Genomic DNA, 15,981 nt, shown 5'->3' on the forward strand with positions numbered 1-15,981 from the left:
ACAAATAGAAGAGGAAAGTGATTTATCCCTTAGGCTGTATCATACTGGTAGGGAAAGGATGAACTTGTGGTTAAGGTATTGGACTGGGATTCGGTAGATCTGCATTCTGTGTCTACCACCGACTTCTTGTGTAGCCTTGGGCAAGTCATTCTCAAGCTTGTCTCTTTCTGCCTCAACTTCACAGCTATAAAATTGGGACAATACTTCCTTTCTCCAACCCTTTGTCCATCTTGTCTATTGAGACTGTAAGCTTTTTATGTTTGTACAGCACCTAGCACAAAGGGTCTTTCATCTCAGTTGGGGTCTCTAAGCACTACTGTAATAAAAACTAAGTAAACTTTGAAAAGAATACCATCTTCTTAAAAGTCACACTTGCATTTGAAACTTTTTACCTACTCTTGTTACAAATAGCACCTAATATTACAGTGAATGTGAGAGATTAGAGAAAACATTATTTTCTCTCCCTTTTTTCCTGCATGTTCTCTTTGTGCATTTTACTACACATGGGGCCTGATTTTAAGAAGAGATGAGTCTTCCCAACTTCAACTGAAGTCAATGAGGGTTGTGGGTGTGAGCACATCTGAAAATCAGATCCTTTATCTCGTCTATCTCTCTCTCTCTCTCTCTCTCTCTCTCTACCTGACCTAATAGGACCAGTTTGTGAGTTTCCTCTTTTGTTTGTTTGGGTCTTTCACATAGCAACAGGGGAGAATTTTTTTAAAAATAGGGTAATGTGAGTGTATTGATTCAATAATTGGAAGAGTAACTCAGGAGAAGTGTAATTCCTGAAATTGCTTTTAATTCATTTTTAAAATTGACTGGATTTAAAGGTGATCACATCCTTTTAAGGGCCAGTTCCTGAAGTCCTTACATTAACTTCAAGGATATATTCTAAAGGTAAAGGGTGCTCTTTGAGTTCAGTAGGCTTTGGATCAGGTCCCAAGTGGCTAAAGTATTGTAACTGCTTTCACTATTAAATTGTTCATGGCTTAGCAGTAGACCTGGTTGAAAAAAACAATTTTGTGAAACATTTGAAAGGTGTTTCTGTTTTGCACGAAAATAGACCCATTTTCTGTCTTTGGGAAAATTTCCTGCAATATTCGGTACACAAAAAAAGTTGATGACTGAAAACATTTTTGATAAAAAATTAAAAATATCACAGAAAAGTTTGGGGAAAGTGTTACATGTTTATGTTTATAATTTTTCCAAAAAGATAAAAATAAAATAATTGGAAAATGGCCTTTTTTAAAAAAGAAAAAGAAACATTTTGTGCAAAAAATGTACACCAGTTGTACCCAGCATTACTGGAATGTGGTTTCCAGGCAGAAATAGTTTCCCCCAATATTTTCCAGGTCACAGGCAGCACTAGAATTGTAATGGAACTCAGTGGAATATAGTTAGAAAAGAAATCTGAGACCCAAACACCCCACAATTCCTATGGGATGTTCTGACATGATGAGTACCACTTCTGACTCTAATTCCGATCCATTACAAGGCAGTGTTCATTGCAGCCTCCCATCCCTTCCAACCTTCTTCAGGGCTGTGCTCTCTCCTTCACCTGTTCAATCCCCACCACAATGGTGCTGGGAGAAGCAGCAGTGAAAATATTGTGGGGGAGGGTGGCCTAGTAATTATTTCCCCCCATTTTCTCCATTGGTCACAAGCAACAGGCATTTAGCAGTTTCAATCCAGTGTCTCTGGTGGTTCTGTCCACAAAACCATCATCTTGGTACAAATGCTAGTCTGCTCATAGTTGATTCTGGAAAGGAAGATCAAAAATATAGCAGTGCCAGAAGATTCATTGCTAAAGCTGGGTGGTGAGACTTGCAAAACAAATGTTTAACATTGTATCTACTTAAGTATAGCTCTCAGCTTCTCACTTTCATGAATACTGGAAATATTCAAAAGGAAAAAGCAAACAAAGATGTAGTCTTTCTTTTGACTCAACATAGAATTGCCAAGTAAACATCACAGTGTCAATAAATACCACTGTAATTGTTTCATACGGCAGCCTATACATATACGGTCTTGCAAGCTAAGTATTTTCATTCTTTTTTATTACATTCCTCACATACAGAGGATCTTTGACTGTGGACAAAACCCAGCATTTTGCAGTTGTAATAAATATTAAGCCAGAATTAGATCTGCTCTCCTCTTGCAGGCATATTTCATGTGTTCACAAATACTCCCTGAAAGGCATACTTCATTGTATTTCCAAAGGTTACCAATATCTTCATGTTGGAAACCCTGCTTTCTATCATATAAGTGGGCCTGTACAACTAAAAATAATTAGAAATGCAAATTTGGTGAAAAGAAGTTAATCAGGAAACTACATGACTGCTCTAGAGAAGATGTGGTTTAGCACCAAGATAGGGCTGATTACTTGAGCATGCGGCTGCTATAGTAACCCAGTTTCACCATTTGGAAGAGCTTAAGCTCTAAACCACAGTACACTGCACCCTCTTCCTTTTTAGTAGGGTTCTGAAGAAGAAAAAGAGAAGTAAACAGAATGAGAGAAACCACAGAGCAGCAAAGGCGTTGTTAGCTGTAGTTATACAAGCAGTCTATTATACTTGCTCTAAGCCTGTGAAGATGATGGCTGACATTAAGTTTAATGTGTAATACAACGGACAGACTTGTTTTTCCTGTATATCTGATAATAGGTAGGATTCTTAAGTAATTATGATTCTAGCAAAGCTTTGTTTTTAGTTTAGAATAATTATGTGTGTGGCAAAACTTAAATTTGGATTGCTGCATTTATTTTTTGTATTTTTTTAAGGGTTTGGGTGAAGATTCACTGGAGAGCTGATTGAGAATTTTCCAGTCGAATGATTTTCTGTCAGAAAATGTAGTTTCTTCAAAATTGAAGTTTTCTCTGGAAAAATGTTGATTCTTGCCAGAAAATGTTGATTTTCCATCTGGAAAATCTAAGTGAAATATTTCATTTTTGGTTGGCTCAAACAAATCAACCAAATCAGAACATTCATATTTTGAACTGACTTGAAAGGTTTCAATTTGGATCAGTTCAACAGAACTTTAGTTTAACATTTCCTTTGTGTGATATTGCCAGATGAGACATGTAATTTGCATCCTCATTATCTCCCACGGGCCAGGCTCCCTGGAGGACTACATCTCCCATAGTGCAGTGTGGGTCCAAGGTGTGCAGTGCCTCATGTGAGTCACATGACATTGGGTGCATTATGGGAGATGTAGTCCAGCTAAGTTGTGCTCAGACCAGCAGATCATACCTTTGGTTCACAGAGGTGAATGCCAGCATCAGGCTCCTGATATACAGCTCCCATAAGGTAATGCACCACTATGGGTAAATGCAGTTTAATATTGAACTAATTTGAAACAAAGTGGTTTTGGACAGTTAATAAACCAACATGAAACATGTCAATTTTGGAATGTCAAAATATTTTGCTTCAATCAAAAATGTCAAAATGAAACATTTTTCAGAATTTCCTTTCCAGGATTTTAAAAATTTCTGCTTTTTGTCCCAATTTGGGATGAAAATAAATACTGAAATGTCAGAATGTATGTCAGCTCTAATTCTCAGCTGGTGTAAACTGGTGTTGTTCCATTGACTTGAATGGATCTATACTGATTTCCATCAGCAATTGGCAACAGGTCTGGGCACAGAATGGCTTGGAACAAAATGGAAAATATTTCTCAAAACAGTTCATGTTAAAGAATAAAATCTGAACCCGCAAACACTTCTTCACGCAAGTAATTTTACATACGTGATTAGTTTTATTGAGTTTGATGGGGTTTTTCACCATATAAAGTTACTCACATTTAAGTGTTTACAGGATCAAGGCCAGTGTTTATACAGGCTTATTTGTAAAGTAGCACCAATCTCTTAACTTCCTTCACAAAGAAACCGTAAAGTCTCAGGGCCTCATTCTCACTTACACTAAGGCTCTTTACACCAGGCTGGCATTGTAAAGGGGCCTTAAAGTGGGTGTAAATTACATATCATTCCACTTGACTTTTAAAAATAATTCAAAAGATGCCTGCTAGAAGCAGTTTCTAAGCCTTCTTGCCTTACTCACCCGCTCCCTCCCACCAGTTGTTCCTCTCTGAGTAGCAATTCGCTGTTGGTGTGCAGCTGAGCTGACTGATGTCCAGATCTATTCTGTTTTCTAGAAGACCCACACAAAGAGCTTCACTCACTCTTTCAAGTAGGTCACATCCTGCTGCTTCCTCTGTGGATGTGGAAGGCTCTGACCCTGAAGAACTAATGCAGCCTATCTTCTGCACCCACAACTCACTCCACAGCTCTTCTCGGTGGGGGCTCCTGGGTTACAATGTATTGGAGATTTGAGGGGTGCTTGGGAAGGGCAGAGGTGGGGATTTTCAACTATGCAGAATCACTGACCATTTTCCCCTGTGGAGGGGGAAGTCACACCATCGGCCAGTGTTACTACAGCCTTTAGACTGAGGGGCTCCAAAGCCTGTAGGGAAGGATAATTTCCCCTTCCCTCTCCCCACACCCAAGAATTAGGGGCATAGCCCAATTACTTTGGCTTCACAACTCAAGGAACTGAATTAAAACAATTAAAAGCCAAATATGCCATTGGTGTTAGGGGGCCCAAATTCAATGGCTCCTTGTGCTTGTGTGCAGCAGGGAATGCAAAATTGTTGCAATTCAGAGTCAGTATGTACCGAGGGGATAATCCTGGGTGCCAGTAACCTTGAGCACTAGGCACAGTCCTTTGCATAGAGCCATAGTAAATCTCAATCCACTTGTGTGCCTGTAAAGTAAGAAAGGGGGTAGAGAATGCATATGTCTTATGAGACATGGACTTAAGCGCTCAGAGTAATCTGATCGCTAAGCGGCACTGGTTTCAGTTTTTAATGCAGAATTGCATCTCTGTCCTGCTTGTTAGATTTCTCTTGCACATACACATAATACCCCACACTTGTATTGGGCAAGATTAATCCCTAAACATGTTACTCTGGATCTTTTCAAGCTTTTTTGTCTGAAGTGTCCTCAGATGATGTGTTACAGCTGTCAAATTAGTCTGACACAAAGAATTTTTACCTTGGCTTTTCTGAATGGGCAGCAGGGGCAGGATTATAAGTGGGTTCTTTGAGTGACCATTGCACAGTATAGCAGGGCCATAGTTGTGGTTGCAAGAAAAAAGCTGCTGTTGCTGTTTCTGAATGCAGCCTAGTGTATCCTAAAGTTCCAGGGATTTCAAACCCTTGACTTTTTTTAGCCTAGTTTCTTCACAGCAGTGCTTGAATTTGCTCATCTTGTTTAACATTTAAATGGTCTCTTTAAAATATAGTAGTCCTGCTTTTCCGTCTCTGGGCCTGGGTGTCTAACAGCTTCCAAAGGAAAGGATTGTCAGCTCAGGTGTTCTGGGTTTATAACTTTGGGAGTCTGCCTTCTCCATCTAAAGCCTTTTCCAAGGAGCAGCTGCAATTGTGTCCACCAACTAGTGGCCAGACGTTGGGGTGAACTAACGCAATGAGCAAAGTCTTCCATCCATTGGCTGGACTTGCTGTGAATGTGCTTTCTGCAAATTACCTGAATAAGGATATAATCTGGACCTTCATGGTTAATAGGCTGCCAGTCTATCAAGTGAGCCAAGACAGGAAGGTTTACACATGTCTTAGTTAGAGGAAACTCTTCGCATACCTTACATTTTCCTCCCCTTCCAGGAGCTATATGTATGAGTCAATAACTTCCACATCGTCTCAAACATTATTTAAGGTTTGATTAAGTCTGAGATTTCAGTAAAGGTTTGGGATGCTCCCTATTTCATCCAGACTGGGTTGCCTATCCCTTAATGTCTCAGTGATTGTCAGACTTTCTTACAACATACTGTACCTTTTGTATTCAGAACAACTTACATGTAGAGCTTTGGAGATATCCTTGAGTTTCATTCCATCTACGAATTTTAGAAACATGCGTGCTGATTGATATGACCAGGGGCAGAAAGTTGTGACTTCAAGGGTCATTTTGCTAATACACTCTCTGAAATATTTTGAATTGTAGTGGGCCACATTGGGAAAAGTAAATTCATGGTAACAATACATGTATTGGTATTGGAGTAATGTGGGTTTTTTTGAAGATCAAGTGCCCTGTGATCTCCATTTTCATCTTTTTAAAAGGAGCTATTCTATTTGTCTGGTATCTCACAACAGGATTATAATAGGAGATCCATCTGCACAATGTTTGAGAATTTTTTAGTGTTATGGTGCCACCTACTGAGATAATACTAACTGCATCTTATTCTGCTACTATAATAAATTAAATTAAAAAGAAAATGAGGCATACAGAATGTTTGTCATAAAATTGCCACAAAAATCTGTTCAGAGAACAATACAAGAAAATGAAAGATAGCACTGTTACCACCGTCTGTAGTAAACCTGTTTAATAATAATACTGAGCAGTAGTCATCATCAAAGAGATTTACAAACAATTAATGAATCCTTCAAACATCCCTGCATGGTAGTTAAGTTAGTACCATTTATTCCACATTTTTCAGAGGCATAGAAAGGTTAAGGGATCTGCCCAAGTCACAAAAGGAGCCAGTGTCACAGCGAGGATTAGAGCTCAGTGATTTTTGGTTCCATCTTGTGCTCAGACTAACAGATCATACCTCTCTTGAAGCACTACACCTTAGAGTGTTTGACCATATCTTCATCATATTTACACTAGTGATAGATGAATAGAGAGAAGAAGCATTGTGAGCATTTCAGTACCTTCTAAATAAAATTTCACTTTGACCTGGTCTGCAATTCCTTATTTAGTTTCTGCAAACATGCATTCAAATGAAGTTTTACCTTTAGTATGAAAGTTCAAAGAATGTGAATTTTGGGCTCAAGCCAAGACCAAATTAATGCATTGAAACAAAATTGGCTTTGGGAGTAGTTTATGAAGGGTAAGTAATCTGGTTGAAAGCAAAAAAATACTATGAAACTTAGGTGACCAAACCACAGAGCTCAAATATTTAATTTAAAACATTTAAAGGCATATTCTAAGTGAAGGGTTCATGGCCAATCTGCAGGCCCAAATCTGCTGTCTTATCTCATAAGATTTCCAATTTTGTTTATGTATTTGCATGTATACAAATGTTAATAAGATAGGTGCCTATCTATACTCAGTAGGTATGCATGCTCAAGAGATTTGGATAGTTCAGATGAGCATCCATACTTTTGGATACGTGTCTGTACCCAATCTCTGAGCTTGGTGAGGTTCAACCGTTACTGCCTTGATAGCAGTGAGAAGTGTAGGTGGTTTTGGAGTATCTATGGTGGTGCTGTATGGTGGATAACAGGAATGAACCCACTAGAAAACCCTACTCATACACGTTAGTACTAGGATGGCTGTTTCAGCATTATCTTTGTACCAGTTTTATTTTAGTTCTAGCTAATACATCTGCTCTAATACACTGAGTTATTGGCTTTTCACAAATGTTAGTAAAAAGAGACCTTGGGAGAAATCCTGGCCCCAGTGAAGTTGATGGGAGTTTTTGTCATTGACTTCGCTGGAGTCAGGATTTCAACTCTGGTTTTTTTCTATCTCATTTTTTTAATGTAAGTGAGCTTTTTCAAAGTTCCATCAGGCTTTTGGTTACTCAGCAACTGAGCATTTTCCTGGGGTGCCTTATTTAAACTTGGTGGCTACATTTTGGGGTTTTTTTTTTTTAAACTGCCCAGATGGATTGTGGAACTTGTAGCATCTTTTGAGCAGCTGAACTATTACGATGTTGTTGTCAGGTCGATGAGGAGAAATCCTTTCGAGTCCCTGAAGGTCTGCCTATGGTGAGCTTCTGTGCTGGATACTAGAGACCACTTTTGACCCCGGCATGTCAGCAGGTCGAAAGCATGTGTATCCCTTATGTTATCCTTGTCTTCTCTTTAAGTTGTGGTGGTTGAGCCTCAAGCTTTGTTTTAAAGGGTTGAAGGAGTCTGTATTCAAAGAGGTACAGACACCATAGTTATGAAGCATCGCCTGGAGAAGGTAAAGTAAAGAAGAGATAATAAGCAGTGAGGCGCTAGTGGAGAAACACAGAATGCAGCCAGCAAATTAACAGAGTGGTGGTGTAATGAAGAAGTACTAGCTGAGAAAGGGAAAGAGCTGCCAGCAGAGAAACATTGAATATGTGGAGTCTTGCTGTTCGCCAAAAGTATGGCATCCTGTAATAGAACCGGAGATGTTACAAGGCATCAGGGCTCTTTTAGGACGTGTCTCAGGACTTCTGTTGAGAGTGGGAGCTTCTTGAGTATCTCTTGGGACAGAACAATAATGAGTGAGAGGTGCAGTGATGAATACAATTCAGTGAGCCTGTGTGTGTAAGGACTGAGCCTTAAGTGACATTTTGGTTATTACTGTTCTTCTCCAAAGTGTGCTCGTGCTGCTGTTACCTGACTTGCTCAGACAGCCAGGGTCATTTATTTCTGTCTCCCTCCCTCATAATACTAATTTTACTGAATTCAAGGCTCTTAGGACATTTAAAGGCCTACGGGCACCTATAGTCATCTGTATAAGGCACTGTATCCATTGATGAAACCTGTCCTACAATACTGGTTCCAGTTTTGGTGTCTGCGTTTTAAAAAGGATGTCGAAAAATTTGGAAAGGTGTAGAAAAGAGACACATGAAAGATTTGAGGACTGGGAAAAAAATGCCTTCCAGTGAGAGACTTAAAGAACTCAATCAGTTTCTCTTGTCAAAAAGAAGATTGGGAGGAGACTTGAGTACAGTGTAGAGGTATCTTCACAGGGAGAAATTACTGGTTACTAAATGGCTCTTTAATCTAGCAGAGAAAGACATAAGACCCAATGGCTGGAAGTTGAAGCCAGACAAATTCAAATTGGAAAGCAAGCACAATTTCTTAACAGTGATGGTGACTAGCCATTGGAACAAACTACCAAGGGAAGTGGTGGAGTCTCCATCTCTTGAGATCTTCAGAGCAAGACTGAATGCCTTCTTGGAAGATACATATATGAATTTAGGCATGTAAATATGGAACTTGACTTTCAGAGCTGCTGAGGAACCACAGCTCCAGTGAAATCGGAAAACATTATGAGTGCTCAAGAGGTCATTTAGTCCAGCCCCCTGCACTGAGGCAGGTTCCCCCTCAGTCTTCTTTCCTCAAGATAAAACATGCCCAGGTTTTTTAACCTTTCCTTATAGATCAGGTTTTCTAAACTTTTAACATTTTTTGTAGCTGTCTTCTGGACTCTCTCCAGTTTATCCACACCTTTTCTAGAGTGTGGCGCCCCAAACTGGACATAGTGCTCCAGCTGAGGACTCACCAGTGCCAAGTAGAGTGGGACAATTACCTCCTATGTCTTACATGTTACACTCCTGTTAATACTCCCTAGAATATTAGTTTTTTTTCTTGCATCACATTGTTGATTCATGTTCAATTTGTTATCTGCTATAATCCCTAGCGCCTTCTCAGCAGTACTACTGTCTAGCCAGTTATTCCCCATTGTCTAGTTGTGTATTTGATTTTTCCTAAGTGTAGTACTTTACACTTGTCTTTATTAAATCTCATCTTGTTGAATTCAGACCAATTCTCCAATTTTTCAAGGTCATTTTGAATTCTAATTCTGTCCTTCAAAGTACTTGCAACTCCCTCCAGCTTAGTGTCATCCACACATTTTATAAGCATATTCTCCATTCCGTTATCCAAGTCATTAATGAAAATGTTGAATAGTACTGAACACAGGAGAGACCCCCTAGGGAACCCCACTAGATATGTCCCCTAGTTTGACAGTGAACCATTGATAATTACTCTTTGAGTACAGTCTTTCAACGAGTTATTTGCCCATTTTAGAGTAATTTCACCTAGATCTCATTTCCCTAGTTTGCTTATGAGAATGTCATGGGACAGTGTCAAAAGCCTTACTAAAATCAAGATATATCCTCTCTACAGCTTCTACCCATGCACTAGTCCAGTAACCCTGTAAAAGCAGGAAATTAGGTTGGTTTGGCATAATTTGTTCTTGACAAACCCATGTTGTCTATTACCTATAATGCTATTATCTGTAGGTGCTCACAAATTGATTGTTCCAGTATCTTTCCAGGTATCAAAATTAGGCTGACTAGTCTATAATTCCCCACGTCTTCTCTCCACACCCACTTTTTAAACATAGGTACTATGTTTGCCCTTCTCCAGTCCTCTGGGATGTCACCCATCCTCATGAATTCTCAAAGATAATCACTACCAATTTCAAGATCGCTTCAGCTGGTTCCTGAGGTACCCGAGGGTGAATTTCATCAGACCCTTGCTGAGTTGAATACATCTAACTTATCTAAATATTCTTTATCCTGTTCTTTCCCTATTTTGGCTTGCTTGCCATTTCCCTTGTTGTAAATATTAATTGTGTTAAGTATTTGGTCACAATTTGCCTTTTTTAGTGAAGACTGAAGCAAAATAGGCATTAAACACCTCTGCCTTCTTGTTGCGTATATATAATATGAGAGAGCATCTTGAAGTTATCCCACTGTAATCAATGCTGTAATAAGAAATATGGTCCTAGCTGGAAAACTAATGGCAGTTGACATTTTTTTTTCTATTTAAATTGTACTTTTACGCTATGTACACTATTCAATTAATAATATTTTCCCCATCATGCAACAGGAGAAGGAACACGAGGAACTGCAGATCCTTCCACGCCCACAACCACATCACTTCTACGTACAAACTCCACTCCACACTCACCTACAGGCGACAACAAAGGTAAAAGTGAAACACGGGGCACAGTTTTGTTCTCAGATTGTTTTCCCTGAACTGACGTCCAGCTCCACCACACAGATGTTACAACAATCCTTTACAGTTGTCCGCACTGGCTTGTCTCAAATTACTTTAAATAATTAAATTAGGAAAATATTTCAAAATATTTGTATATCCTTGGTATATTTAGAATCTGATTCTCATTTACATTAAGACCTCTTGATGCTGCCAGAACAAAATGCAAAGAGGCTTTAGGTAAATGAGAATCAGACTCTTAAAGCTTAAAACATAAGAACAGAAGAATGTCCATACTGGGTCAGACCAATTGTCCATCTAGCCCAGTATCTTGTCTTCTGACAGTGGCCAGTGCCAGGTGCCCCAGAAGGAATGAACAGAACAGGTAATCATCAAGTCATCCATCCCCAGTTGCCTATTCCCAGCTTCTGGCAAACAGAGGCTAGGGACACTTTAGAGGATTGCTTCTCAAGCTATCTGATGTGGGGGACCGGCAATTTTTTTTTTTCCAATGTGCGCGCACACCGGCAGCCGATGGCTTGTGGACTGGCACCAGTCCGCGGACCACCACTTTGAGTAGCACTGCTTTAGAGGATGGTTTTGCATCCCTGCCCATCCTGGCTAATAGCCAATTTAATGTAATTTCTTTCTTAGAAACACAGGGCCACATTCTCAAATGCAGGCACAGATTGCTAATTGTATCCATAGAATTTGTACGTGCACGACAGGTAAGTGCATGCATAAGTATCCACATTGCATGCATAAAAGCATGAGCATGTGCAGGTGCATGTGCAAGTTAGGCAGCCATATTGTAAAATCTGACCCGTAGTCCTGATGTTTCTAAAGCTACATGTCCTAACAGTGAACTGGGAATATTTCATTGTAGGCTGTTTACCAAAAATACCAATATGGGGATGTAATATGGTGAAGGGAGCCCACAGAGGTGCTGGAAGGGGATTGGGCTCAGCATCTATATTTGAACTATATCTGAGGCCCACAGCTGAGGGAAGCCTTTTTTATATATATCTATCTATCTATATATTTATATATATCTATACTTAGACAAAAAAGGCCTTAAAGGCATCAGGCATTGTTTGATTTCTCATTCTACCTTTGCCTCCCCAGTGCTTGAACACCAACTCAGATGTGGAGGTTTCCTTGGCTCAGGTGTCACAGCCTGTCACAGAGAATTAACAAATTAAACTAGTTCTAGTTTTAACTTGTTTCTTATATAGTACATGTTGTTCTACAGTAGACAGTGTACTGCATGATAGATAATTAAGCACCTGGATGAAAGAATGGAGCTCAGTGTCTCATTCTTGAATTCACATTCTGGATTAAAGAAGAACTACAGCTTAAAGACACTTACTATTTATACCGTACATTTCACAGTTAAGTTCCTCTCAGTTATGTATCACCATGTGTTATAGGGTTATATAGACTGGTATTGAACCTTCATTTTACATCCTCTACACCTGAGAGAACCATTTCACCTCTAGTTACAAACATCTTGGGGAATCTCCATCCCATGCCCATTCCAGCAGAATCCCAGACTACCAACATCAAGCTACAAGATAACTTCTCAAATAAATCCTATTACAATGGGTTGAGTGACCTACAAGATTAAAATCTTTTTAGATTACAGGAAGCCCGGGATCAGTCAGTGTGAAGTTGGGAAGAAAAGAATGGTTCTCCTTCCCCATGGACAACTGAAAAACGCTCTTGGGTATAGTGCCAGTTAGTCTCACTCAGTAGTATTGGGCCAGATCCTCAGGTGGTGTAAATCTAGCCAGCTCCAATTACTTAAGTGGAGATACATTGATTTACATCTGCTGAGGTTCTGGCCCATTATATTACATCATAATTTGTAGATGTTTCAGAAACATTGTTTAGTTTTTATTGCTTAAATTAAAATCAAATATGATTAATGTTTCCAAATTTTAGTATAAACAAAAATATATATAAATGAAGTTGCAAAGTGACAGGTAACATCATAAAACCAATATAATTATAGGTTTTTATCACTATCCTTCACCGACCCCTTTCCTGATCTATGTGCTTTCAGTTCTCAGTTTTCAGTGCTGTTTAACAGTTGCACACTTTTGGTGTGTGCTGATCATGTGAGGCACATAGAGAGAGGTCAGAGCTCATGTGCTTAAAGTCAGGCATGTGCTCACATACCTTGATGAGTCAGGCCCTAAGCTCTTCTCCTGCATGGAGGCAAGGATCTGTTTGCATGAATCTAATTGCAGGATTGGGGCCTTAATGTATGGACACAAATGTGTATAACCTTCTCTTGACATATTGGATTTACTCCTGTTTTTATTATTTTTAGAGCGAATGATCGACCCTGAAAAAGGTAAGAGAACTATATTTACTTTCCTTACAGAACTGCAACACTTCTCTATGAAACTTGCTTGTATTGTGGTTGTGTTCACTTCCAATAAGACACATACTTTGTGTGTACAAAAGTATTATCTTCTAGAGTGTTTAGTGCCTTTACATTTAGAATAGTGAGATCACATGTGAAATAATATAGACTGGTTTAAAAAGGAGGAACTGAATGAACCAATTTGCTTCTATCCGAATTTGTGGTTTACGTGTATTTCACTAAACATATCTCATTCACTTAGCATATTCATTTAGATTGTAAATTCTTCAGCGTCGGACTGTGTTTTTGTTATATGTTTGTAATACAAAAAATTAATAATAAAAATAATAGGACACGGTAGGTTCTGAATTGTGTGTCCTAGTTTAAACAGAAAATGTGTTTATATTTGTTTGGTTTTGTTAATCCCAGATAGTGTTTTCACATTTATCTTATCCCACAGAAGAGTTAAACTTTTACAAGAATTGCAGAAAAAGCAGACAGAATTTTTTTTTAAAAAAAAGTCATCTAGGGATGGATCCAAAGCCCACTGAAGTCAGCTGAAATCTTTCCACTCAGTTCACTGGCTTGGGACCAGATCTATACAGTTTAAAAAAAACCCCAACAACCAACAGTATTATAAATATAACACAGCCCAGAATGTGGAGCCCTAGATTTTTATAGGAAGCTAAAAAGGGGACCACAAAGGCTGTTTGAAACTCCTCTGTGCCAAAAGTGAATCTGATTTATTTTTGATTGAGGAGGACAAACAGCCTCGTCAAACTGCATTGTTGTAATCAGTCCAGATGCAACACTACTTGAAAACGGTGATATTTTCTCTGTTTAACTAATCACACTTAAGGATGTGCTGTCTTCCACCATTGTATTATTCATTATCACTCACAACAGGAAACTGAAGTCTCCCACTGTCTAGTGGCTCTTTAGTCACACCTGTACATTATACGTCACCCTCACCTGCAAGCAACTCTGAAGCGGAACATGACTCTGCAAGCATGTTCTGAGTCAAATATATACATATACATACTGGATATTCTACTGAAGTATCCATTAGCATCGCCACACAGGACTCTGTTAAAACCACATAGCTGCTGCTGCCACAGGTTGTTTAAATATTGTCCTGAAAAGAGATGCTTCATCCTTCTTAAGGTCATAATCAACTCTACCTCTTCCACACAATTCAACACTACTCCTGAATTATGCAGAGTGGTTAAAGCAGAGCAACTCAAGATGTTCTATGCCTCAAGAAGTATGTTGCCCCAGCTGCATTCCCAATATCATTGCTGGCCAAGGACCAAAAGGAACAAGTTGAGGCCTCTAACTCAGATCCCAAAAGGACCTGTGAACTGCTGGACTAGCCTCTGACAAGAAGCTGAAAAATGAGACTCATGTTTATCATGCTGTTCTTATATTGTATTAGATGAATAATTCCAGGAATTCAGTCCTCTAGACAGTACTTTGCATCATGAGGCAAAATTTCAATTGATTTACCTGGTATTTTTGTCTGAGTAAAGAATGCAAGATAAAGCTGTAGGCCATTAAGCATCGTTATTTGCAAATGGCACTCAGCATATGCCATTGATATTGTGACAGGGTCGGGCCAGATGGCTACAGGAGAGTTATAGAAGGCAGATATATTAGCCCCAGGTTAAGTAGGTCCCTTTTCCCTGGGTAAGGTAACAGGGAAGGTTCCAGAACAATCAGGAACCTTCTGGAGATAATTAAGACAGACAGGCTGATTAGAACACCTGCAGCCAATCAAGAAGCTGCTAGAATCAATTAAGGCAGGCTAATCAGGGCACCTGGGTTTAAAAAGGCCCTCACTTCAGTTTGTGGTGCGCATGTAAGGAGCTGGGAGCAAGAGGCGCTAGGAGCTGAGAGTGAGAATGCATACTGTTGGAGGACTGAGGAGTACAAGCATTATCAGACATCAGGAGGAAGGTCCTGTGGTGAGGATAAAGAAGGTGTTGGGAGGAGGCCATGGGGAAGTAGCCCAGGGAGTTGTAGCTGTCGCACAGCTGTTCCAGGAGGCACTCAAGACAGCTGCATTCCACAGGGCCCTGGGCTGGAACCTGGAGTAGAGGGCGGGCCTGGGTTCCCACCAAATCCTCCCAATTCCTGGTCAGACACAGGAGGAGTTGATCTGGACTGTGGGTTCACAAAAACGGCCAAACTAAGGACTGCTGTGAAGCTCCAAGGCGAGCAAATCCGCCAATAAGCGCAAGACCCACCAAGGTAGAGGAGGAACTTTGTCACAATATGCTTTCTACTTACCACTGAGTAAGAATTTCAGGTTCTTCATCTGGTAAGAACATTTTACCACACAGTTACATGACCATCTTATCTTTATGTGTAAATCAAGAGTTAAGAGGTCAGAGATGAGAATGAGAGAGAGGACAGGAAAACTGGGGCTGAAGGCAGAGAAACACTACAAGGAGACTGAAAAAGCAGCAGAATATTCCAGTGAGAGGTACTAGTGTGCTCCATAAACATTCAGAAGATGAAAACCAGACAGTAATGTTGGACAAAAGTGGACCACTGCAAGATGCCTGATCAATCAATATTAAAACTATAGTCCAATTTGAAGTAATGGTTTATTGTTAGATAAAAGATGGTTCATTTTTTTTCTTTCTGTGAAGCAATGATGACATCCAGTGGTCATTAGGTTATTTACAGGTATATATTCCATAAAGCTATTGCAAGAGATCAATTTTAGTTCCCATTTCCTATTCAAAGGGACGAAGAAAGGAGTACTGATTTCAAGCAATTTTGGGGCATATATTTTTTCATAGCTTCTTTTCAAATTAGCCTAAAAACCATAGAATGGATCTATTATGCTGCTGATTGTGTGGATACATATTCCATATAAAATGCTT

General features: G+C 39.5%; 1 protein-coding gene across 9 annotated transcripts in view; it reads left to right on the forward strand.

The window, feature by feature from the left end:
- Positions 1-15,981, forward strand: part of PTPRC (protein tyrosine phosphatase receptor type C) — a 175,335-nt gene that overhangs the window by 82,214 nt on the left and 77,140 nt on the right. For all 9 annotated transcript variants that reach the window (XM_043521584.1, XM_037906501.2, XM_043521585.1 and 6 more), the window contains 2 exons: positions 10,612-10,710; positions 13,055-13,078. In XM_043521584.1, coding sequence (XP_043377519.1) covers positions 10,612-10,710; positions 13,055-13,078 — 123 coding nt within the window. The remainder of the gene's footprint in view (positions 1-10,611; positions 10,711-13,054; positions 13,079-15,981) is intronic.

The sequence above is a fragment of the Chelonia mydas genome, chromosome 8 (assembly GCF_015237465.2).
Source record: "Chelonia mydas isolate rCheMyd1 chromosome 8, rCheMyd1.pri.v2, whole genome shotgun sequence".
NCBI classification, from domain to species: Eukaryota; Metazoa; Chordata; order Testudines; family Cheloniidae; genus Chelonia; species Chelonia mydas.